We start from the raw sequence: 27,130 nt of genomic DNA, 5'->3' as shown, positions 1-27,130 counted from the left end.
AATTAGACTCGTCTGAAGCACATTTTAGAAGGTAGGAGCAATAGGACTAGATGTGGTAGGTAGTGGAGGAGGGGGTCTAGGGTGACTGATTCCCAGGTTTCCGGCAGGAGCAACTTGCCGAATGGTGGTGATATTTACCAAAAATGATAGAATAAAATTTCCAGAGATAAAGACAGGTGTGACTCTCCCACTCGAAAAGGCAGGCTGAGTGCTGAGCAGGTGAATGAAAAACACCCACACCTAACTCAGCTCATGAAACGTCAGAACACAAGGTAGAAAGATGATCCTAAAGTTTCCAGGGAATAAAAATAGGTCACCAACAAAGAAACAAGGGAAGAATAGCACCCTACTAGCATATGGCCTCCTATGAATAAAACTGAATTCTAGGAGACAATTGAGCAGTATGGACACATTCTGAGTAAAAATCATTTTGGACCTAGCAAACCTATTTAAAGAGTATGTGGGCAAAACTGGTCTTTTTAGACACCCAAAGATCCAGAAATTTTACTTCCTGTGATTTTCTCCGGATGACTTATGCTACCAAATCTAGGATGAAGCCAATTGGTTGGCAGTAATGGGAGCTAAACTCTTACTTTTCATACCAGGGAATAAATAGATACTGAAACTTGATAAATTCAGAAATAGTGATATAAATTATTAGTAGGAAATAGAGAAACAATTGTCAGAAGGAATAAATTCAGAAAAAGGCAAAACCCCAGTGTCTGGGAAGGGGGACTGGGTGTGGGAAGGGCTGGAGCTGAGAACTATTGCTTTTCATTTTAAATTCTTTATTACAGGTATTTTAAAAATATGTTACTTGAACTTTTTAGGAGATTACAAAAATATACATTAAATTAGTGAATAAGATAATTCTCTTCCTTATACAGAACTCATCTATTCTTTAGAGCCAAACACCAGGCTCTAAATCTACACCAGGCGTAGATTCCTTTCATGGAGGTGTATTACATGGTCTGGATTCTCATCCATAAAGACCTGGCTCTGTAAAAGCCTGCTGAGTCCTTATTTAACTTTGCAACATGTGTAGTTTTGCTAGCTTTTGTTTTCCCCTTTGGCCGCGCCACGAGGCTTGAAGGATCTTAGTTCCCTGACCAGGGATTGAACCAGGGGCCATGGCAGTGAAAGTGTGGAGTCCTAACCACGGGACCGCCAGGGAACTCCCTAGTTTTGCTAGTTTTATAGTTTTGATTAGTCATCCATTTGCTCATCCCTTTATTTAACATATATTTTTAAAATGTATTTCTTTTCTTTTCTTTCTTTATTTTTGCCTGCGTTGGGCCTTCGTTGCTGTGCGTGGGCTTTCTCTAGTTGCACGAGCTGGGGCTACTCTTCGTTGCGGTGTGCGGGTTTCTCATTGCGGTGGCTTCTCTTGTTGTGGAGCACGGGCTAGGTGTGCAGTGGGGCTACTCTTCGTTGCGGTGTGCGGGTTTCTCATTGCGGTGGCTTCTCTTGTTGTGGAGCACGGGCTCTAGGTGTGCAGGCTTCAGTAGTTGTGGCACGTGGGCTCAGTAGTTGTGGCTCGTGAGATCTAGAGTGCAGTCTCAGTAGTTGTGGTACACGGGCTTAGTCGCTCCGTGGCATGTGGGATCTTCCCGGACCAGGAATGGAACCCGTGTCCCCTGCATTGGCAGGCGGATTCTTAACCACTATGCCATCACGGAAGTCCTATTTAATGTATTTATTTACTGAGTGCCTAGCATGTGAAAATACAGAGATAGGAACTTGAATACTACCTTGAAAAGGACATCTATTCCCAGAGCTCTCACTCTCACATGAAGATACCGTAGTAGTCACTAGACAATTACAATGTGATATATAGACAGTAGGGTGCTCTAAGAGCACATGGGGAGGGGTATCCAGCACCTTGGAAATCAAGTAGGGCTTCCTGGAGGTGGTGACATTGAAACTGGTATCTGAAGGATGAGTAGAAGGTAGCCTGGTGAAGGGGATGCCAGAGTGGGGACAGAATGTTTGGGAGAATGGAATGGCTTCCATGAAGAGTGAAAAAGAGGGGAGTAGGGAAATGTAGGCAGAATAAGGAGTGCCCAAAGATGCCCATGTTCTAAATCCCGGAATCTGTGAATATATGTGACTTTACAGGCAAAAGAGACTCTGCAGATGTGGTTAAAGACCTCCAGATGGGGAGATTATCCTGGGTTATCTGAGTGGGCCTGATATAGTCGTAGGGGTCCTTATGAGGGAAAGGGGGGAGACAGTAAGCCCCATGTAAGATTTCTGACCTCCAGAACTGTAAAATAATAGTTAGTGTTATTTTAAGCCTCTGAGTTTGTGATAATTTGTTACAGCAGCAACAGGAAACTAATAATGGAAAATAGGCTGGAGAGATAGGGAGGGACTGGAGGACGAAGCTCCCTGTAAGCCATATTAAGGTGTTTGGACTTCATCCTGAGGGCACTAGGAGCCTATAAAAGGACTGTACTTGTTTTTCAGAATAACTGCTCCGGCCACAGGAAGGGGAATGGGTGGGTGGGTGGTGGGACAAGGTCTCCTCATGAACCTGCTACCTCACATCCCAGAGCAGTCCTCCCTCTGTTCATGACCCCCTGGGGTTGGTTCAGCAATTACCCTGATTTCTGTATGGTTAGCAAATATCAAGCACTGCAAAATGAACCTTGAATCAGGAAAAGAGAAGCTGACAGACGCAGAGTGACAGTGCATGGGGCTGGTGCAGCCTTGGCTCCATAATGAGGTTTTCTTACCTTGATTTTCCACATCCTTCAGTGGGTCCACCCCTGGAGACAGGATAAAAAACATGGGAGTGGCTGGTCCCAATTCTTCAAAAGAGGCTGCGAAGTCCAGTGCTCTTCCCAACACGTATTTGCTTCCTAACTTCTCCTCAATAAAATCTCTGCCAGGAATAAAAGAAGGTCCATGTGTGTATAGCAGTCACAGAATAATAACATATGAGCAACAGAGGTCTATAGACATGGAAGGATGTGCTCAAGATCACGGCTTGGCAGTTACGGAGCTAGGACCAATGCCAAGCACTACTTACTGATTAAGTCGACACTTACAACCTTTGCTGCTGGTTGTGCACCTGCTCACCTAGATCAGGACTCCTTCTGGATCCCCATCCAGCCAGGCCACCATGACTCCTCTGTGGAGCTGGGATGTCCTGTTGCATCACCACCACCCATCAGAAGCCTGCCAGGAGCAACGCCTTCCGGAAGCTTGCAGGCAGCTGAACCCTCCATACATTGTATCCCTGGGATCCGCCATCCCTATCCATGATTTAAGGCCCTCCAGGCTTCTAGTCCCTCACGTTCTATCATTCTCTGTGTTTCCTTTCATCTTATTCCACCTACCAATGTTCCTCTTCCTATGTCCCATTTCAGGCTAAACAAAACCTTGCCGTTGTAACCACTTTCTGAAAATCCGGCCTAACTCTTGGCCTTAAAAGCTCCCGCAAGGACACTATTTTCCCTGTACCCTTCTCAGGTGGGCTCATTCTCAGTACTGGGAGCTGGGATCACGGTCCTGCTCACGGATGACCATTACTTCTAAACCCTTTCTTTCCCACTCGTGTGGCTCCACTGAGGCTCGTTTGCCCTGACTGTACCACCACGACCCCTGCACATCCACGTCGTCCACTGCTCCTTTGGTCCCTTTACTCATTCACTCATCACTTGGACTTTGGCTCATGGACTGTCTCTCCACCAGCCTGAGTGACATTAGCGTCCATGTGGACAATCCTCCAGATTCTTAACAATCTTCCATTCTTCCCCATGTCAGCCACCTGATTCCAAGGCCACATTCTCATCCTTGTGGTTACTTGGGAACTTTTTCTATGTCTGAAACCATAAATGGCAACATCTCACTCTCTGACCAAAGCTTTCCGTCCTTACTGTTCTTTTAGTAATTTATCCTTAGTGAGCTTATTCCTTACCTGTATTGGTGCCACAAATGCAGGATTTTCAGTATCTTGGCCTCGCTGGTGTTTTTAATTTCTTTCTTTCTTTCTTTTTATCATCCCCTTATTCTTGTCACTACAAGTCTTGTTCAATTCAGTGTAGGCTCCATGGCCTGTAACTTCCTCATTTCTTTTCTTTTTTTAAAAACAACTTTGTCGAGGTACAATCGACATACCATAAAATTCACCAATTTTTAGTATACTATTCAATAATGTTTAATAAATTCATGGAATTGTAATCTTCATCATAATCCAGTTTTACAACATTTTAAGCCTGCAATAAGATTCTCCTGCCTATTTAGAGAATTCCTATTCCTACCCTCCAGCCCCAGGCAGCTGCTAATTCGCCCGTCTCTGTAGGCGGCACGGCCTGTGACTTCTAATCATTCTTCTGCCAGTACCACACACCTCCCTTCCCTAACTCTTATTCCACCAGGGATCCATGCTCTGAATCTACCCTAGGGCTGTTGGATGCAGCTGTAGAAAATCATCCAGTGGTGAAGGCTGGCGCCCCTACAAATGCAGGATCTCACTAGGTGGGCCCTAGAGGCTGCTTGGAATTCTTTGAGTTCCCCTGGTCAGCAGTCTCCCATTTTTTCACAGATCCTATTTCAGATCTTTTGCACATTCCTCAAATCTCCAACACTGCCACCTCCCCTCTCACACAAACGCAGCGAGATCTTGCTTCCTACTCCTCAGAGGGAGTGGAAGTCATGAGACAAAACCTTGCTCAATTTTCTGCCATGCTTTTATCACCTCCGCTACAGTCACACCCACCTCTCTCTGTCTTTTGTAATGAGAGGGGTGTTCTTCCCGCCAAAGGATGATCTTTCCATCTGTCCTCTGGATCTCACATCTCCTGCCCATTAGAGTGATCCGCCTCCTTCCCAGTGCTGATACTGATGAGTACCTCTTCCCAAAGGGTCCACTTAGATATTAAGACAATACATGGCACACACAGAGCAACGGGCCTCATGGGATTTTGGTTGTTGGGACAAAGGCTCCCATCAAGATAAACTTGTGGCCTTTGTGATCAGCCCTGCTGGTCTGGCCACACCCATCCTGGCTTCGCCACCACCCTGTCCCTACCTCATGGCATAGGTCATCCGGTCAGGCCGCATGGCTCTCATCATGCAGAGGCGCTGCAGGCCTGTCTTGTTCTTCCACTCCTGGGGGAACTTCTCCTTCTCAGGACATTCTGATTCGACAAACTTTTTCCAGCCCTTGGCGGATCCCTCAATGTCCCGATCCAGATTATAGAATTCTTCCATTGATGAAAGTGCCTGAAAAATTTCAGGGAATCTTGCTCTGAAATGCAGTTTCTCCAGAAAGCTGTCATCTGCATTGTGTTGGGGGTTGGTGGGGGGCAAGGTGGTATTATAGACATAATTCTGTCTCATTTATACTCTTTTCTGGAGTCTTGAATCTCCCCCCCCACCCACGGTAAACTCAAGATAGAGGAAGGATTTTAATCAACTTACCGTCAGCAAACTGTCCCAATAATATGCAAGGTTTGGGAAATGCTCAGCTGTGGAGACCAAGCAGCACCTCCCTCGAGGGTACTGCTGGGAAGAGGGACAAGAAGGGATGCTGGGATTTTTCTGGTCCCGGAGCCCGGACACCTGACGTCAGTGACTCTTCTCTTTCAGTCCCATACTCACTCTGCCAGCAACGCCTGTCAATTCCTCTCTCAAAATGTCTCTAGAATCACTGACTTTGTGTTAATGCCAACTTTAACATTTCTCTGTGTCATCTGCTTCCCTAAGCATTAAATCCCAAGGCATAACATGTGAATCAAATCTCTTCATTTAGGGCTTCCCCCCAATCCATCCAGCTACCCAGGTGGCCCATTTCCTCCCTCCTCTGTCCACACACATCTGCCCTCAGCCCTGGAAATGTGCCAGACGATCTCCCAACTTGGTGCCTTGTTCACACTAGTTTCATCACGGGAGTGGTCCTGTTCTCTTCTCCGCCAAATTCCACTCCTTTCCTTTCTTGCACTGGTCATGATTGTTTGTCAAGGTTCCACAAGCTGTTAAAGTCCAGTCCAAAATCAGTCACGTCCACCTCTCTAACCTGGAACGCACAGCCCTCCTACCCTTCTTTTGTGGACCACTTGGAACTACTCACAGAGTTGGTATCTTTAATAAAGGAAGTGTGACTGCTGATAGCTTTAAAGCCTTACCCCTCCCTCTTCCTCTTCTGCTCCACTCCAGGACAAGCTGACAGGTAAGCCTGGGTGCTCCCTCCTTGGTGCCGAAGGGAAGTTGTATCATGCAAGCCCCGCCCCACTCCCCAACGACCAGAACACCCCCAAGACACCTCCTTTCCGGGCTCTCTCAGACTGCTTGGGAGCTCCCCTGCTCTGCCCAGAAAGTCTCATTATGTGACAGTAAACTCTTTCATGCCTTCTAGTTATGCGTAAGGCGTCATCAGTCTGGACATGGGAACCGCATTTTGGGTGGGGTCCATCCTGTTTCTTCAGAGTGCCCACGTAAACGTTACTCACTTAGGCAGTCGCTTACCTGCAGCCTTTCTGTGGTCACTCAACTCCACTGATCTCTCTAATGAGATTAAAAGCTAGACTGTCTCCAAAGCACCTACTGCAGTGCCATGAATTTTAAGGAATCCTCCATTCTTGTTATGTGAAATCATTCATTCATTTGATATTTATTGGACGCCTGCTACATGCCAGGTACTTGGGGATACAAATGTGAACCAAACAAATACACTTGCCTTCGGGGAGCTTAAAATCCTAAGAGAAAGAGATGAGGGAGGCCTTAGTAGGGATGTAGAATTCTGCTGGGCAGAGCGAGCGGTAGAGGGAAGGGCAGGGCATTTCATGGGGAAGGATCCACAGAGTCCAAGTCTGGAGTGGGGAGGGTGCGGGACATGGTAGACGGCAGTGTGACTGTGGAGGACGGGTCTACAGGTGGCAAGGGGGAGGTCAGGCTGGAGAAGGACACGTGCACTTGACCTGGGCTCGCCCAGCCTCTTCTCCCACGTGGAGGAACACATGTCCAGTCCTTAAGTGCCCTTTCACATGGGCTCTGTGGCTTCCTAATTTCACCCTTAGCATGCAGAGCAGGGAACGCACCAGTCATTGTGCTGAGAAGTGGCGTGGAGTGGCACGGGGGATGGCGGAGGAGGCACCAGGAGACGAGAGCTCTGCTCTCGACGTCACCTCTTATGAGCCTCTTATGACGCGGAGCCTGTTTTTAAACCTTTGTGGGCTTTGACTTTTTCATTTGGAAAATGAGGCCAAGTAACCGTTGTCTGCATAGCTCATACTCTCATGTAGATACAAGTGCTTTGAAGACTATAAAGCCCCTCTTTGTGCTTTTTGGGGGCTCCTACAGTTATTGAATTGCAATTGCTGGTTTCCTTGTCTGGGTGTCCCACAAGATTGTGAGTTCCCTGCGGGCAAGAGCTTTCTGAGCCATCTCTGTACGCCTCAGGCCTGGCAGGCTGCCTGGTGCTTAGGAAGCGCTCCATTAATAAAGTTTGACATCTGGGCAGCCAGTGGGCGGGCCCTTGACAGGCTGAGAAAAGCTGCAGCTGCGGTAATTATTTCCCTCTGTGCCGAGCACCAAACTTTCCTCTTCTTTCAGGCTGCCACTTCACCCCTCTTCCCAGCTTGCATCACCATTAACCCTCCTGCGGTCCCATTACCCTCCCCTGGTGTCACCACAAAACTGAGGAAATTACATGGTGATCAGGGCTCCCAGCTACCGTGGCTGGGTCTGAAGCACGCTTTCTTGAAGCTCTGGGTTGAACACAGTTGCAATGTTTAATCTTCCAAAAGAGGAAAAGGGATTTCTAACGTTCTAATAAGCTAAATGGAAATGACTAATTAACCTAATTACATTGGACTGGGTAGCAAAGTACAACTGTGCTAAATTGGCATTCAGAGAGGCAGCGAGGGGCCTTTTCAAAGGCTAACAATGTCCGGTACCACAGATGAGATTCTTTAATGAAGAAGAGAACATGCTGACTGACAAAAAGTGATCAGCAAGGTAGTGGCATTGTATGTCTTGCTTCTAAGACCCCTTGGTACTCTGGACTTATTTACAAAACAGAAATAGAGTCACAGATATAGAAAACAAACTTACGGTTACCAGGGGGAATGGAGGGGACGGATAAATAGGGAGATTGGGATTGACAGATACACGCCACTCTATATAAAATAGATAACTAATAAGGACCTACTGTATAGCACAGGGAACTCTCCTCAATACTCTGTAATGACCTATATGGAAAAAGAATCTAAAAATGAGTGGATATACGTATAACTGATTCATTTTGCTGTGCAGCAGAAACTAACATAACATTGTAAATCAACTATACTCCAATCAAAATTTTTTAAGTAAAAAAAAAAAAAAGAAGAAGAGAACATGCCCATTACCTAAAAGTTTAACATTTGATGAGACTTTAAAAATCCTTACAGAGGGTACTAATAAAAGCAGGATTTGACCACAGAGATTTCATTCATCACCTGCTTATTAGATCTTCTGGGGAAACAGGGCAATCAATCTTCCTCATCAGACAGGGTGTTTTAAAAAATTTGTTTTATCATGTCCTGTTCAATTATTCTTCCTTTGTTTCTTTAGGCTGAAAGCCAACTGAACACTTAAAAAGAGCATTCGTCAGAGGGTGCACGCTGCATTGTGTTTCACCTGCCCACGTCCTGCACTGGGCTGGAGATGGATGGGGCTGGACATGGCTGCTCCGGTAACAAAACTCAGAGAGAAAGATAAAGCTTCACTCATTTGCAGAAACCTTTGAACAGCCAGAAGAGCTTAGACCGCAAAACAAAACCAAAAAGCAAAGCAAACCAAAGGGGGATGGAACCAAATTGCACCAAGTCGCTTTCGGAGTTGAGCTACGGAAAATGAAAGCAGTGAAGAGTGCTTTTGAATCACTTATTCTTTATGACTTTCGCTGCGGATGGCTTTGTGGGATAACAGAGAGAAAGGCAACTGGACTGAGCCCAACTTGGCAACTCACCATTCCTCAAAGGTTTTCCTTCGATGGACAAATTCTATCAGGCACAGCCCATGTCAACCACAGCATATATACAGCTTATAGCTGGGTAATTAATAATCATAACTGTGATAAGGTGAATTGTATGCCCCAGAAAGATACGTTGAAGAACTAGCCTCCCAGATTTCTGAATGGGACCTTATTTGGGAATAAATAGGCTCTTTGCAGGTGTGATCCTGTTAAGATGAGGTCAGGAGGGTGGGCTCTGATCCATTGTGACTGATGCTCTTATGAGAAGAGACGCAAAGACACAGAGGGAAGACGGCCATGTAGGGACCGTGGAGACGGAGGCAGAGATCTGAGTGGTCCTGCCACAAACCAGGAGTGCCTGGGGCTGCCAGAAGCTGGAAGAGGCAAGAAAGGGTCTCCTCCCTGAGGCTCTAGAGGGAGCATGACCTGCCAACACCTTAATTTCAGACTTCTAGCCTCCAGAACTCTGGCAGAATAATGCTGTGTTTTTAAGCCACCCAGCCTGTGGCACTTTGTTATGGCCATTCTAGGAAACAAATACAACAGCCATAACCACAACCATAATCGGTTTCCATTTACTGAACATTTATGTGTCTGGCATAACAGATAAGGAAACAGAGATAACCTGTCAGAGGCCACACTCAAACTTGAACCTGAACCCAGGAATGTCTGACTCCAGAGCCTGGGCTAACTGGTCCATCTCCATCATTGCTCCAGTTCTGCAAATGGGCTCATTTAGAACTGCTTTCCAGAATTTATTTTCCATATGAGCATCAGACCCTGAGTCATTATTCTCAAGCTCTGGGGCCATACTTTCCAGCAGGTAGCCATTGGCCACATGTGAGTATTGAGCAAATGAAATGTGGCCAGTATGGCTGAAGAATAGGATTTTTATTTGCATTTTATTTATTTATGTTTTTTAAAAAATTTAACACATTTATTCTTTTTTCTGGTATGGTTGATTTTTTTCCTTCATATTATTTATTTAGTTATTTGTTTACTTTTTTACAAATTTTAACACATTTACTATTTATTTGTTAATTTTAATTATTTTTAAATTTAAGTTTAGAAACTGGAACTTGCTTTAGTAATTGGAGAACTTTGAAGTATGTTTGAAACAACTTGGGCGTATGAATCAAATGTTTTAACTCTAAATTTTATAAAATCTAAATTCAAATCAAGTATTTCTGATGAAGGTTTAGCATCTGAATTGATATGTGTTATAAGTGCAAAAAATACACACCAGAATTTAGACTTTTACAAAAATATAAAATATCTCACTTATAACTCTTGTGACAGTTACATATTAAAATGATAATATTTTTGCTGTATTGGGTTAAGGAAAATATATTATTAAAATTACTTTCATCAATTTTATTTTACATTTTTTTCATTTTGCATTTTTAATGTGGCTACTAGAAAAATTTAAATGACACATGTGCACTGCAATATATTTCTTTTGGACAGTGCTACTCTAGATTGCATCTATTCATTCATATCTTATCTTATGTAGCCTAGAAAAGCTGACGGTTTTCCACACATATGCTCTGCACTTATTATAATTATTCTTAGGCATTTTATAACTTTGTGATTTTTGGTTGCTGTTGTGAATGGAGTGCCCCCTTGTTTCTTTCCCAACATATTATTCTCCTTCTCATTTGCCAGACTGGGTTCAGAATGACAAACGGAGCTAATATATAAAAAATCATACCTTTATTATTTAGATCAGGGATCAGAAAACTGTGGCCTGCAGGGACACTCTGGCCCACCATCTGTGTTTGTAAATAAAGTTTTATTGGAACTCAGCCATTTCCATTTGCTTACCTATGGTGTGTGACTTTGGCAGAGTTGAATAGTTGTGACAGAGTGTGGCCCTCAAAGCCTAGATATTTGCTATGTGACCCTGTGCAGAAAATGTTTGATGACTCTTGATTTACACATAGCCCTAAAGATGATTAAAAGAAGAGCTACAGACTCTGAAAAAAAGTTAGAAAAATATTTTGGGCAATGGCAGCATTTCCCAAGATGACTCCTTTGAAGGGGGCAGCACGTACATAAATGATTAAGTGCTGGGGTTTTGTTATAAAGTAAATCAACTTGGATGGATCTCAAGGGAGTTACGCTGAATGATCAAGCCAGTCCCCAAAAGTTACATACTGTATAATTCCATTTATATAACATCCTTGAAACGACAAAATTATACAAATGGAGTACAGATTAGTGGTTGCCAGGCATTAGGAATTGGGGGAGGGAGGAGGTTGTTGTTTCTATAACAGGGTGACATACACACCAGATGGAGTTTTCTGGGTCTTGACTGCGGTGGTGATTACATGATAAATGTGTGTGATAAAACTAAACACACACACACACATGCATGAAAAACAGGTGTAATCAGAATAGAGTAGTGGATTGTATCAATGTCAGCTTCCTGGATGTGATATTGTGCTACAGGAAAGCTAGATGTGTCCACTGTGGGGAACGGGGTACAAAGAATCTCTGTTATTTATTATAATTGCACGTGAATCATTGTCTCAAAAAATTTTAGAAAAAGAGAGACAATCATATTACTTCAGACTCAGACTTCCTTGTGCTACAGAACATGTAGGAAAGCCAGCAGACATGGAAGGTTATAAATAGGATTCACTTTGTGCAGGTGCCATCTTCACACGGCAACAGCACCTGCCGTGTGGCTCCTGCAGGTGGGGACTGGACCTCCTCCCACCTGGAGAGTGCGTCTAGACTCTGGGGCTGGTGGTCACTCGGTCCACGCTTACTGCTCAGCCCTGTGAATGCAGGCGTGGTCCCTACTGAAAGGAGCTCATAGCTTGTGATCTTTTTGATATTCGTAGAATCCCAATGAAACTAAGCTAGATAACATGGAAGGAAGATGGACTTTGCCATCAGACAGACCAGAACTCGATTCCTGGATCTGCTACTTATAAGATGAATGATCTCACTTTTCTTACATGTTAAGTGGCAAAAAGTAATACCTATTGCCCAGGTGAACATGAGAATAAAATACGGTAGTGAATTTTTTGGGTGCTCAATAAATGTGAGCTATTATTAACCACTGAGAACCCCAGGCTGGAATGCGTTCCTTGCTTTGAGGCCGTCAGGACCCACGGGGAGATGGACGGCTGGCAGAGGCCTGGCACCTGTCCACTCCACGGAAATGCTTGCGCAGCACCTCCACCCCAGCCCCGGCCTCACAGAGGAGCCAGCATTCCGGCCCTGAGCGCTGGCAGGTGGAAGGCAGCTCCGCTGAGTCAGAAACACTCACAGGGTCCTTCTGTTCCCTAACATCCTGGAGGCAGAGCCCACGCACAAGCACACACACCTGCTCCTGCTCTGCAAAGGCTTCCCCGTAGGCCTGGGAAGGGGGAGTGCTGCCACGGGGTGCAGACAAAGGGATGGACGCACCAATGTTTAACACAGCTCATGGTGAGCCCCCAAACACACCCCTGCGGGCTTCCTGGGGACAAGTGTCAGGAAAACACTCCAGGAGAGGAGAACGTGACTTTCTCCCTAGGGGCTGGTGCTGACCTTGATGCCACCCCAGGCCTGATGGGAGAGGAACTCCACGGGACTGGTGACGTCTGTCTGCACTGGAGATCGAAGCAGGAAGTCCAATTCTGCTGCACTGACTTCCTGGTTCAGGAGGAGGATCTGCAATGTGGGAGGACAGTGCTGCAGTTCTTTAGCTGGCGGCAGTCACGGGTGCCAGAGATCTCTGGGGTTGTGACTCAGTGTAACTAGTGCCACTTCTAATGCTAGAGGCTGCCCGTCAATTTTGGTTGTTGAAAGAGGATGAAGTGGGAGAAAGTGTATATCTGTGCAAATCACCTCTGGGTGCAACTGACTTCACCCCAAACATCAGCACGAGTTAAATGCACACAGTGGATAACTCTATCTTGTTAAGCAAGGACTTCATGGGTCCGTCACAAGTGCCATGAAGTACCTTCCTACAATCTCACAGAGAAGATGACACATGCAAATGACATGATTTGAGGAGACTGTCAAAGTAACGGATGAACATATGCAAAATAGAAGTGCACATGTGAATCAACACTGCTGATGGTGTTCCAGAATGGGGGAGTGGCCAGCAAGCAGGGGTGGGGGATGAATTTGGCTAAACTTTCTCTAAGTGGTCCTGAATTGGGTTTTAGAGATGCTAAGCGATGGGAAGATTTAGACAGGATTTCCGTGGGGCGGGGGCCGTGGAAAGTGCAGAGGCTTGGGAGGCAATCAGTGCGGTGCGTTGGGCAGGTGGTGCAAAGCACTTGGCTGGGTTAGAACTAAAAATTCACGCTGAGAGGCGCTCAGGAAATTGTTCTGCCCCTTTCAGATGGCATTCTCCTCTGAAAACTTACAGATGGGAATACTCACGAATAAAAAGTAATTTGGTTAGTTTGAGGAAAAGCCTTTTAAGGAGAAAACAGGCTAGAAATAGCAGGTGAGGTGAAGCCCTTGTAAAACGAGGTTGAAATATTTATGAAGGGAGTGGAGTGAGAGCTGGGGGTGGAAGCTCCTTAGGGTTTGGGGTAAATGAGTGGCAGGAGGGAAATTTGTCTGTGCTGGGGCTCAAGTTCCTTCTGTGATGGCCAAGCTGTCATCTGGGCTGGAGAGGGGACCACAGAGGTTGAGAGGCATAAGCCACACTAACATTCCCCCGTGAATTTAGGCTTCGGAACGTGCAAACAAGAGTCAGCGCAGGAGTGATTATGGAATATCTGACTTTTAGAATTGGAAGAGACCTACAGGGTAATCTGATCTGTGCTTCTAATTTATATACGAAAAACAAAATCCCAATCCTAAATGATTAGATAGATGCAAGGAAATAAATTTCCATGGTTTTTTGATGTTGAGAATAAGCAGAAGGCAAGGGTTTCTTATTAACACTGGAAGCCCTGATGCTCCCAGGCCCTTGAGAACCGGCGTTCTTAAGGAGTTTTCTAAGGCCAAGGCTGCTATGGCTATAGAAGGACATTTGCAGTTTCTTATTCTGGGGGAAGGTCTGGACATTAAACTTGCAACCTTAAAGGTAAATAAATAATTAGGGATACTCTAACAAAGTTCTTACTGCATCTCAAAAAGTATCTAGTTATTAGTAGGGCCATTCAGTTTCATCCTCAGTTTCATGCTAGTTGGGATGGATTGGTAGTGGCTGCTGGAGGCCTCTGTTGAGCAGGATCTTAGATCATCCAGGATCACCGAGAAAAAGTAAAATGGTTGATTAAGCATGTCTGCCATGAGTGGGACAATGGTGGGGGCAGCATGTGTGCACCATATTGGACCTTCTTATCTGATGCCTCTGCTTAGAGCGCAAAAGTCTTCACAGACAATGGAAACTGATGTTAAGAGAAGAAAGTTTCTTTACACCTGCTGGTTGGGCATATACAGTGACCTGTTTTCTGGAAATTTCTTCAATCCACTTTTACCTGAAAGGTGAGCTGGGAAAGGTAGGTCAGCTTATCACACTCAAAGAGCCCACGGGTGGTGTACTGGTACATAGAGAAGGTGATGCTGTCTATTAGATTGGCCACCCGTTCCTTGAGGCTCTCATCGGGAGCAGCCTTCTCCACAGCCTTCTGGAAGACGATGTTGAAGGCCTGGGGACAGGAGGTAGGACACTGGTAATTTACACATCTCTGTGTACGTAGCTAGTAGTACTACCTGTGATGAGTATTACGATTTGCCAGCCACAGGAATGTTTTTCCAGCATAATCTGCGAAGAAGGTACAGTGGCAACAAGAAAACTCTTGTCTTAGTTTGCTAAGCTCGTCTTAATTGGCTCATATAAATTATTACGTTGTCACAAAGTGGGCAAAGCTATGGGGCATATAGAGAAGAGCCGACAGTTTAAGTCAGTGAAAAATAAATGTCCAGTGGCCAAAATAATTAAATTAAATTCAATAAGTTTTGTTGGAAAGTAAACACAGTCAATGATAACCAGTTAGGATGGATGATTCTATCCTCTAGATCAGCCGTCCCCAACATTTTTGGCACCAGTTTCGTGGAAGACAGATTTTCCCCAGATGGGGGGTGGTGGGGTGGGGGGTGGTTCAGGCGGTAATGCGAGCGATGGGGAGCAGCAGATGAAGCTTTTCTTGCTCGTCTGCCGTTCACCTCCTGCTGTGCGGCCTGGTTCCTAACAGGCCGCAGACCAGGGGGTTGGGGATCCCCGCATCTAGATTATAAAATTCCCGATGGTACATTCAATATCATGTACAACTTTGCTGGCTAGAAGAGACCCTTGTACCTAACAGGCACGCAGAATATTTTCAATTAATTACTTTTCCTTTTGGTAATGATCAGAACATCAGGTGTTCCTTGTTTTTCTTTCTAGTAATTCTGCATCATTTGGTGAGTCCACTTACATGTGCTTTTTTCTTATGGACCCTTGCTGCAATGGTGGGAGCAGAGCCTGCTTTGGTTACATCTTCTGAACTATACATTATGGGTATAGTATGAAATAAAAATCATATGAATCAATTTTCCATTGTTTTACACTTAGATATAGACTATTTATAAAAAATTAATATTAGGAATGCTGCATTTTGAATGTGATATGAATAGAATGAATCATTAAAGAAAATAAAAATTAAGATATAATTGGGTCTTTTCAATTTTTGGCTATGCAGATTTCCAGTCTTCTTGGTTTTTTTAATTTGTTTTTTGTTTTGTTTTGTTTGCTTTGAACACATATTTTCATGTGCTTCATCTAATCTCCTTTTTTCAGAAAGAGTCACTGAGGTAGATTTCAACTACTCTCAGAACTATGGAAGTGATCCCGTAGTTATTAGGTTTATCATGCTAACTTTTATACTGTTTTAAAATCTTTTATAATTCTTTTATATGGGGCTTTGACCTGAATATAATGCCAAGTATTGGATTTCGTTTATAAACATAAAACATTACAAACACAGTTCACTTAATCTGCAGAGACTCTGAGTTGAGGGAAGGGGATTGGGACAGGATGGAATGCCACCTCCAACTGAATGAGTTCCAGGTAGTGGAGGCCCTCACCTCATCCCCACACCCTGGCCTCCATATGGCAGCTGAGCTTCACAGAATGAGGTGTGTGCTCTGAATGTGTGTGTGTGTGTGTGTGTGTGTGTGTCCTCTCTGTTTGTTGGGTTAAACCAGAGAAGTTGTTCAGAAATGCTCCACCACCCCCTAAGGCCTCTTCAATTGTGGTCTCTTGGTGAATGCCTTAGGGGAGAAAGATATACTTTCAGAGATGTACTTAAAATTTATAGGTCTTTATTTTTTCATGAGTAAGATAAGCTTAGTCAGCACTTACAATTTGCTAACGTCTTTGGTTTTAGAAATATCTCAGCAACCATAAAGCAGTAGCTTTGAGGATATTAGGGTAATAAGGAAAGTAATTTAAAGTTGGACTATTATCATGGCCTGCTTTGGTTTTAACTGATAAAAATGACATGCACATTTGATCATCCCGATTAGATTTTAAGCTCTTTGGGGCAGGGGTCACTTCTCATGTTTCTTGGCATCATCTTCCACACTTTCAGTAAGCATAGTTCCTGCTGTAATATATGTACTTAGTGAGTGAGGCCAAGACCTGCTGTGGTCTCTCCTGCTGTTCTAGCCAAATAACCAATGAGTCATGAAAGACCCAATTAAAGAGACGAGGACTGTAAGGCAATGTAGCTGCTCTCCTGGATTTGATCTTAAATAGCCGCCACAGCTAATGAAACACATAGATAAACCCTCATGGAGAGCTGCACTGGCTGTATTACACTGCTGAATGATGACTATTCAGAAAATTCCAGGTGTAAGTCACCTTGAGAGAAAACTGGTACATCGGGTGGATCCTGCCGAGGGCATTCATGATGAAGTAGAGCAGAGAGGCCCGGGCAGCTGCCGGCCGATAGTGTTCCCGGGCCTCGTTGATTTTCACCTCCGCCACCTTGGCCTCCTGCACCTGTTAGAAAAATCAATAGTGGCCCACTGTTCAAACCAACCAGGGCTACCTGAGAATCAGCGTGGCCTCTCTGTGTAAGCACATTGTGTCTGTGTGTGCGGTGGGTGGACCGGGATGGGGGGAGGAGCTAGAGGGTAGAAGGCTGCCATGGTTTTCCTTAACTGAGCTTGAGTGAGGAAGAGATGACACACTCCTAGCCCTTCACAAGGTGAAAGTGTCAGCCCCTCCAGTGGGGACATGTGGGAGATACACACACACACACACACACACACACACACACACACACACACACAACTTGAAAAATAAGCCAGAATTCTAGGCAATGGAATCCAGTAAAAGCAGCATAATCTAATTTTCTGTTGTCTTAATTTCTATGAGTTAATATGTAAATTCACAAAGAAGATCTCTTTCAATGGAGGTCTATTTTCAGAAAATTTATCAGGGGTAAAAATGAGAAAAGAGACCTAAGCATCAGACAGGGATTCTGTAAGAACATGCTATTAAATACAACCTCAGTATGACCTGTCATGCTCCAGCATAGAGTGAAACTACTGATAATTCATGAGAGTCCTGCAGGAAAAAACAATGATCCCTACTGAAGATGAGCTCTCAATAAACAATTACAAACTTCAGGAGGAAGTGTTACCAAAGGGGACAATTAGAAGACCCCCTACCTCCCCCCTCAAAAAAAAAAATCCCAGAAAGATTAGCATCCCAAGAGCTGAAGATGATTGAACTACCTACCATTAGCTAATTGTGTTTAAAAGCAGTAGAGATAAAAGAAAGCATAAAATCAGGACATTATAAAAAAAGAGCAGACATTATCTGAAAAAGAGCTAACTAGAACTTCTAAAAACAAGCATGCAGTTATTAAAATGGAAAACTCAGTGACTGGTTAAATAATGGACTTGAGCTGAAAGAGAATAAGCAAACTAAAGGATAAATTCTGAGGAAATTGTTACACAAGCAGCTCAGAGAGAAATAAAGATGGAAAATATGTAAAAGAGGTTGAGACTTGGCAGATAAAATGAAAAGATTTAAAATACATTTAAAAAAAAAAGAAAAAAAATGCGTCTAACAGAAATGAGTACAGAATAGAGAGAGGCAATATTTGAGCTGTAATAGTTAAGAATTTTCCAAAATTGATTAAAGACCAGAGGTTTTACTTTGAAGAAGCAGTCAATGTCAAAGACAGCTTACTATCCACAGGCTGCTGAAGAAGTAATTATTTGTTTCAATCAGAAGAAAACTGAATCCAAAAGGAATAAATGAGATGCAAGAATTCCTTAAATATACAGTCAATCTAAATAACAAAGCCTACTGGGGACTTCCCTCGTGGTCCAGGATTAAGACTCCATGCTTCCACTACAGGGGGCACAGGTTGGATCCCTGGTCAGGGAACTAAGATCCCACATGCCGTGTGGTGCGGCCCAAAAAATATATATTATAAAAAAAATAACAAAGACTATAAAAAACATGATCAGTTTGGAAGTAGTAGATAAAAGCAAGGTGGAACTAAAGTGTTATAAAACAGTAGCAGAAGATGGAAAAAATGACGAAGTATTCTAACGTCCTAATATTGTTTTGGAAGAGGCTAGATATAGTGCTTAATTTTAGACTTTGTTAAGTCAATACATACATTGTTAAGTCACACATAAAATGAAATATATTTCTCATATATAAATGAAACAAGGTTAATTAATAAAATAGAGTAAATAACTTTAAAATCAGCAAAGGATAAAAGAGGACGATAAAGAAAAATCAAGAAAGGAGAAAAAATAAACAAAAAGCATGGTTAAAAGAAAGTACAAATTAAGATAGTAGAAAGAAATCCAACTATATCAGTAATGTTAGTAAATGTAAATTGGTCAAATTCAGTAGTTAAAAGACAAAGATTCTCAGGATGGAGTGGAATGGAATAAAAATCACATAATTGCTCAGACTGTGTTACCACAGATTCATACTGTTCATGCTCACCTGGGTCCTTAATGCTGTGCATTAATCTATGTCCTTAGTCAACTTTCATTCTCATCTCCCACAACAACTATTGTAAACCTTCACTCCTTTCCCCAAGCACCCTACCTCACCACCATCCCCTCATTCTAAGCAGATGACCATGACTATGACTCATGCTTTCACAGATGTATTGTATAGGGACCATCAGGAAGGGGTTTCCTTACTTCTGCCTTCCCTCCCACTCGCTTAATTTTCTGACCGCCGCCCCCCCCCCCCCCGACCCCATTGCTCACATTGACCTATGGACCATTTGTAGATTCATGTTTGCCCCCTCTCCCCCATTATATTGGAATTAACTCTCCATATTTCTAAAGATAAGCTCTTCATCAGTGACCTGAATTACATTTCCCCTGATTTCTTATGTACCCCATTGTACTAATCACTACTTCTCATTTCTGTACATTCAACTCTTCTTCTCAATGGCTCCTTTTCCTTTACAATCCATGCATCCTCCAATGTCCAGCTAGGATCTTAGTAAGCTCAGTCTCTGCCATCTTGGAGAAAAATCCTGCAAGGATGCTATGTCCTCCTAAGTTACAATCCTTTCTCTTTCTACCATTTTATAGTCTGGCTTCTTTAAAGAGTTGTCTATACTCACTTCCCCTTTCTCAACTCCCATCTACTCTCATTCTAAGGCAGTCTGACTTCTGCTTCTGCTACTTCAGGGAAACCATTCTCCTCAAGATTATTGATAACTCCCTTTTGCAAAATTCAGTGGATACATCTCAGCTGTATCTTATTTGCATTCTCAGCATCATTTGACACCATTGACATCCCTTCCTGAAATGCTTTCTTTCATAATGCCTTATTTACCTGCTTTTCCTCCCACCTCTGCTCTATTCCATGCTTTCCATCTTCTGTACTTGTCTTGAAATGTATTCATATACTTCAGTGCTCTACTCCCAGTCTTATCACTGCACACACACCTTCCAGGTGACTTCATCCACTCCTAAAGTTTCAGCAATCAACTACTCGCTAAAAAGTCTCAGCACTCTATCACCAGCCAAGATCATATATCCCCAGACCCATGGGATGTTCCCATGTGCATGGCCCAGAGGCATTTCAAACTCAACATGACATAAACTAAAATCATCATTTCTTCTCACCCCCAAATCCACTTATGCTCTCTTCTCTCAGGTGTTGGCACCAATATCTATCTAGATGTTTATTCCTGGAACTGAGACATTTCCTCGATAATACTTTTATCCATATATAATCATATCCAATCAGTTAACAAGTTTTCCAATTCTACCTCCTTGAAGTTGCCCATAGCTCTTTTTTTTTTTTTTTTTTTTGTGGTACGCGGGCCTCTCACTGTTGTGGCCTCTCCCGTTGCAGAGCAACAGGCTCCGGACGCGCAGGCTCAGCGGCCACGGCTCACGGGCCCAGCCGCTCCGCGGCATGTGGGATCTTCCCGGACCGGGGCACGAACCCATGTCCCCTGCATCGGCAGGTGGACTCTCAACCACTGCGCCACCAGGGAAGCCCTGCCCATAGCTCTTGAATTTGCCCACTTCTCTGTACCATCACTGCCAACCCTACTTCAGAATGCCATCACTTCTAATCTGAATTACTGTACCTCCTCCTGCTTTCTCTGCCTCCTGCTTCCCCAAGCTCTCCTCTGGATTGGAGCTGGAGTGATCTTCCTAAAGCACAGATCTGATCATGCTACTCTCTTGTCTAAAGAGGGGGGGAAAAAAAAACTCTTTTAGGCACCCTAACTCCCATCTACAGCCCAAACTTCTTAGCATGGTCTACAAAATCCTTTGTGATGGAGCCAGCCTCCCTTTCATGCCTCATCTCCAGTGACTACTTCCATCCCCTCTACAATCTCTCAGTGTTCCACTCATACTAAAGGGAAACATCCTTCTACCGCTAACCCAACATGGGTTGAGTGCTCTTCCTCTGTGTGTTCATGACTCCCCATGCTTCCTCTCCCACAGCCCTCATCACAGTTTTGTAATTGCCCATCCTTCTCCCTTAGAGGACCAGGTCCTGGAAGCCTGGGATTCTTGGCTTCCTTGTGGTACCCCCACCTTCTGCCATGGAATTTGGAACATAACAGCTTCCAACCAAGTATTCATTGGATGAATGAATGAGAAAGAGAAAGAAGACAAAAAGAAAAGAAACAACAAAAGAATAAAAAGCTGCATACAAAGAGCCTGGCACACAGCAGGTGCTCAATAATTGTTCACTGACTTTAAAGAAAAGGATGAAGAAAGAGAGGAGGTCCATTCCATCTCTGACCTTCTCCCTCTGTGTGAGTTGGCCTCTGTTCCCCCATCTCTCCTGCCCAGGGCAGTGGAACTTCTACCATAATTGTTTTACAAACTCTGCATGCCCCTCTCTTGAGACATGGAGGCTGTAGAGAACCAGCAGTAAAACCTGGTGGTCACACAGCGACTGAGGAGACAAGGCGAGGCTGGACCTTCCTCTTTTCAGTCTCTCATTCCAGCCTTAGTTGTCTGTTATCTCAGAGTGAGTAGGACCTGGTTTATTTGCCCTGCCCATCATTACTTTTCATTTTTCCTAACTTGTCCTTACCTCGGACAAAGTCTTATTTCTCATATTTGGAGAAATCCCAATAAACTGACAATAAAGGTATTCCTTCAAAGGTGCATCATTCCTGGGCACTGTTACAGACACGCTTATCCTGCTCAGAACCAGTAACTTAATTCCTCTTCTGGTCCAAGAGCAGGACTGAGAATGTGAAAGGGCCCCTGTAGGGTCAGTAGTCTGCTGGGGAAGGGCAGACTTTTATTCTTGCAAGGGGGAAAAAAAGTCTCCCGAACATTGTGAAACAAAGGAAGGAAGCTATATGCTAAGTAGTTTCACAGAATGATACCGTTTTTTTTTTTTTTTTTTTTAGAGCTGACTTTCCCTGGATGTCATTGAAGTTTTCCCATTAAAATCAGACTTGTGAGCTTTTGGCAGGCTGTGAGTTTACTCGGGGTGCAATCATGCCTGAACCAGCCAACTTGTACAACAGTGTGATTCCTTAGCTTCAGGGCAATTCCATGGACTCACTGAGGTAGTCAGTTTGAGAGACTATTTCCTGCACAGAACACGAGGCCCTGCGCAGACGTAAGTACGTGTCAAACGTTTGTGGAGTAGAGCTGTCAAGAGCATTTCCCAGGAGATGGGAGCACTCCGTAACGCAGGATGTGAGGTAGTCATTTCAGGAATCCTGCCTAGCTTGACTTTCTAGGAGACACTCAGGAAGATGGAAGAGTCACCTGTTACTCTTTTTTTCCCCTAGAAGTCAGACTCAGGGAGCAGGAGGAGGGCCTCTGTCCGCCAGCCTAGGCTGCCAGGTCTTACCTTTTTCTCAACTTCCGCAGCGGTCTGCTTGGTGACCTCAAGGTTCTCCAACAAGGCCGTTTCTCCCAGGAAGTTCCCAGAGGCCGAGGAAAGGCGAGAAAGCAGGTTGTCTTCTAATGTTTTGAGGGTGATTTTGAAGCCATTCTGCTGCTTCGTGAGATCTGACTGCAAATATCACATAAGGGAGAGTCAGGTGTAGAAGCCCAGAGCATCCTGTTCTCAGAGTAGGTCTGAATAGATAAAGGGTTATGGGCCAGAATCCCTTCCCTTAGCAAACTGGAAGCAGGATAGCAGAGTGCTCGGGACCACAAGCAGACAAAATCAGCAGGTGACCTGAACCCCAACTGTACCAGTTACTAGTCATGTGACCTTGGGCTGAGTTACCTCTTAACACATCATAACCTCAGCTGGGTTAACCCTGGCCCTACTCGTAGGAGTGCTGTACAAGGCTTAGCACAATGCTGGGACACGGTCTAGTCACTAAATGGAAGTTATTTCTGGGAATAGTTAGAGGGTGGGGTCAAGTTTTACTTCTCTGGAAGGTCCTGTCTATCACCACTTTGCTGGCCCCCAAGGGAAGAGCTCTCCTATAGATGACCTTAAAAAAAAAAACCAACTAGAAATGGTTTTATACAGTTTTGACAAGATGATCGCAGGAGCCCTCCTTAAGGTTGGAGTGGGGCATTGGTATCCAGGCAGATCTTACCTCCTCTCCCTTTTTGATTGTTAGGTTCTACATCCTAAAGCACTGGGCACTCTCTTACTGTGGGTGGGTGCACATGAAACCTCAGGCAGCTGCAGTTTCTCTGCTCTTGTACAGCCTGGGATTATTGCCTTTGGATCCATGGAAAGAACACTTCTTGTTGGAGGCCCCAGCCACAGTCACCCTGGCCTATCTTCTGTTTCTTAAAAACACATGCCTCCATCTTGCTTTATAACCACAATTCACTCTTCTCTCTGCTGCGGGTGCTCTGAACCAAAGGCTCATGCCACCTCCTCACAGAATCTTTTTCTGACCTTTCCAATTTAAATTAGCCTCCTGGCACTCTAATATCCCCCTGCTTTTATAATCTAATCATGTCTAAGGAGAGGGGAAAAGGATACTATTTGCTATGGACAAAAGTGTGCCCCCCCCCCAAGTTCCTATGTTGAAGCCCTAACTCCCCCCTCCCCCATGTGACTGTACTGGAGGTGGAGGTAATTAAGGTTAAATGAGGTCATGAGGATGGGGTCCTCATGGTGGGATTAGTGCCCTTATAAGCAGAGACATCAGAGAGCTTGCTCTCTCTGCACACATAAGGAAGAGGTCTATGAGTACATGGTGAGACAGTGGCCACCTACCAGCCAGGAAGAGAGGTTTCACCAGAAACTGGACCCCTAACTCAGACTTCCAGCTTCCAGACTGAGAAAATAAATGTCTGCTGCTCAAGCCACATAGTCTATGGTATTTTGTGATGGCAGCCCAAGCTGATTAAGACACTACCCTAAAGTGGCTGAATCCGTTTCTACTGCCCTTGCGGGACTGAACCCCACTTAGTTCTGGACACAGACATGGAGCACATGTGGTGAGAGGCCCAAACGTGTTCCTGTAGAGCCTGTGCCAGCCCTGCTCTTGGACAGGAGTGTGGGTTCTCCCAGCTGCCTCCTGCCTCCTGTCCTTCAGCCTGCTCTATCCTCTGTTTCCCAGTAGGGTGTTTCAGGTGGGTGGATGGTGCTGGCGCTCCTCTGAGCTCTAGTGAAACCACGCTGCTCAGCTTCTGGAGGAACAGCCCCACCTATCCCAGAGCGGGGCACACGGCAAGGTCTGGTGGCAGGGCAACTCCTTCCTCCCTTCCTTGCTGGGTAGCTGACGCACCTTCAGCTTCTCCAGGTCTGGCCTCTCCATGCTGACCACAGTGGCCAGCAGTTGGTCCTCCAGGCCATCCCTGGTCACGGTGAAGTTGATCAGGGTGGCCTGAGCCTGCAGCTCGGGTTGGTAGTGAGGATTGGCCAGCTTGGTGTGAAGGATGAGCCGGAACTTGGGATTGTACTCACACTCTTTGTCTCCGATTTTAATGAACCTGGAACACAAGGGCTCATGTGAAGGTGGAGTGCCTTCCTGTGAGCTTTGGTCAGGGACAGAATCCTAGACGGGTTTTTTTTGCAAAATCACAGCAAACAATATTGCCATACTCAGATGACTCCTCCCGAGCATGTCTAGGTTGAGCCCTCAGGTGGGGAACAGGGGTGGAGGGTGACAGACCTTCTCCCATGGCCACCACATCTGATTTTGTGGGCACAGCTGGAGGAAGAGCCACTCACTTTGTGGTCCCTGTACATGAGCGCATTATGGAACGTTTCCAGCAGATGGCAGTAAAGTATTTGCAGGAAGGGGAACCTTCTTAGAGTTTGCACGAAGGTGATTTATAGGGTAGTAATAGGGCTTACTTTGTCTCATGGCTGATGGAGCATTACTTCTATGGGTGAAAATGGTTAATTAAGTAAATAAGCACATCCTAAGGACTTGAAAAGGCGGCTTATGGCCTGGGCAGTGGGTGAGGCTCCCTTCTGATAATTCTCACCCCCCTCCTACGTGCCTGTGGCCCTTCTCCTGCCCCCCTTTTCCTCCTCCTCCTCCTCCCAGACCCTTGCTGAGCCCTGATCAGCCACCAGCACCCAGAGCGACAGGGGTTCATCAAGCTGACAAAGCACTGAGCTCTCAGAACTCAGACGACTGGCTTAGATGAAATGTTCACGGTTCAAAGACAGACTGCTTTTTCACCACCTTCCCTCTAACGCTGCTCTAGACTGGTGCACTGGGGTCGTTGAGCAGCAAGCCAGTGAGCTGGCTGATGCAAGTTCCTCCGGAACTGCCTCTAGGGCATGAGGGCAGCTAAATGTTCCTCTTCTGGCAGAATGAAAGGTGTGCTTCAGGGGGGCTACTTGATGTGAGCTGAGGAGAGGAAGTTCTAGGAGGAGCAGGTCTATGCACAGCTCTACCAGGGGCTGTGAGCCAGCCCCTCAGAAGGGCCAGCAATATAGCTGGGTCTCACCGTCCTTTCTTAACGCCTTCTCTCCCAAGCAGGGGTCCCAGCACAGGATCGATGGACTCCTCTAGGTTTTCAATCAGCACCACCTCCCCAGCTTCCAGGGCACGCTCGACAGTTTGAAGGTAGCTGAGGAGACAGGTGGGCGGAGTAAGCCTGCATCAAGAGGTGGACTGGAGACAGTCAACAGGCAGCCATGGCCCTGAAGCACAGCAGTAAACTTGGAGGCACCGCTATTTGGGATGACGTCAGACAGCTGGCATATTTTTCTCTATCTAAAATGATATTTATGTGATCTGAACTATTTCTTATAAAAAGGGAAAAATGACAAAATGCAAAAAAGAATATGAAAATTAACTGTCATCCTTGTGTCATTTACATTTTGGTATTGCCTGTAGATGTTTGGATATATTTTCAAGTATATTATTACTACTTCTATTTATTTTATATTATTTATATTTTTATTTATGTCTGCATTTATATTTATGCTTATTTTTATTTGATCCACGTAGCTCATTTGTTTTATAACCTGGTTTTTGTGCGTAAAATGTAAACATTTTCCCATGTCATTAAATATTCTTCTATAACAATATTTATGTACCTGGGTATTAGACTGCATTGATACACCTTAATTTATTTAACAATCAATTACCAAAAGCTAGGCTATTTTTAATTTTTCAATATTATGTAGAGTTTAACAAGCACATAAAAAATTGATTTCCCCTAAATAGATTTATAAGTTCGATGTGATTCCAATTCACACAATAAATAACAATATAACTTTATAAACCTTGACCAAAAATCTTAAAGTTAATCTAAAAGAAAACAATGAGAATTTTTTTTAAAAAATAAAAGATCATGAAGAATAAGAGGAGGGACTCACATTAGCTGATAATAAAATATTTCTTATAATTTCAACAATACAGATATGTAGAAAGAAGTCTTAAAGAATATCATACACCAAAAGTTGGGAGTGTTGGGAAAAAATGATGAATTATAGGGCCTATTTATTTCTTTGGGTAACTCCCCTCACCTTCTTTTTTTTACTGATGATATATTACTTTTGTAATGAGAAATGCCACAATAAATGTTACTAAATATAAAACGAAATAATTAAAGGCTGGCATAGTATTGTATAAATAGAAAAGAATAAAAGCTAATAAAATATTTTAATATAGAGTAAAATGTCATCTCTAATTAATCGGAGAAAGGATGGAGAATTTAATAAATGGTATTGGAACAATGGCTAACCATTTGAAAAGTGAAAATTAGGTCTGTACCTTATATAGTACCTGAAAATATATTTCAGGTGATTGGATTTTAGTGTAAAAAGAAAACCATAAAAAACCCTAAAAAATCTTCTATATGAATATTTATATAATTTCTGGACAGAAAAAAGAATTTTCTAAATATGATTTATAGAAGAAATGTGACATATCTGACTAAAAAAAAAAAGTTGTAGTATGTCAGACCTCATAAAATTAGAAGGCAAATGACACCCTTGAACACTTTTCCATTCACTGATGAAGGGAGACTACACTTAACAGTCTTAACCCATACTATCTATAATGTAATATTTGTATTAAAATAATACACAACAAATCTAGAAAATCACCCAATAGAACAGTAGTCAAGGGACATGAACAGAGAAGTAATTACTATATGTCAGGCACTATTTTCAGTACTATGGATATAAGAATGAGTAAAAAGAATAAATACTTGTGTCTAAAATGCAGTTATTGGTCAATTAGAGAGGAATATTTTAATCAAAGTTTGAAGGGAAGGCCAGGATTAGATTACCATGACTGATGACACAGATAAAACTACGTTGTGCCCTACCTCGGCATTCATTTCTCACCT

At 43.9% G+C, this 27,130-nt stretch overlaps 1 protein-coding gene across 1 annotated transcript in view; it reads right to left on the bottom strand.

The window, feature by feature from the left end:
• DNAH9 (dynein axonemal heavy chain 9) overlaps positions 1–27,130 on the bottom strand; it is a 301,371-nt gene that overhangs the window by 35,018 nt on the left and 239,223 nt on the right. The window contains 8 exon segments of the mRNA XM_007455019.1: positions 2,739–2,887; positions 5,039–5,232; positions 12,506–12,628; positions 14,401–14,571; positions 16,767–16,907; positions 22,245–22,409; positions 24,100–24,304; positions 25,277–25,399. Of these exon segments, the coding sequence (XP_007455081.1) occupies positions 2,739–2,887; positions 5,039–5,232; positions 12,506–12,628; positions 14,401–14,571; positions 16,767–16,907; positions 22,245–22,409; positions 24,100–24,304; positions 25,277–25,399 (1,271 nt within the window).

The sequence above is a fragment of the Lipotes vexillifer genome, unplaced genomic scaffold (genome assembly GCF_000442215.2).
Source record: "Lipotes vexillifer unplaced genomic scaffold, Lipotes_vexillifer_v1.1 scaffold1233, whole genome shotgun sequence".
NCBI classification, from domain to species: Eukaryota; Metazoa; Chordata; class Mammalia; order Artiodactyla; family Lipotidae; genus Lipotes; species Lipotes vexillifer.
This window is presented reverse-complemented; position numbering and strand designations above follow the sequence as displayed.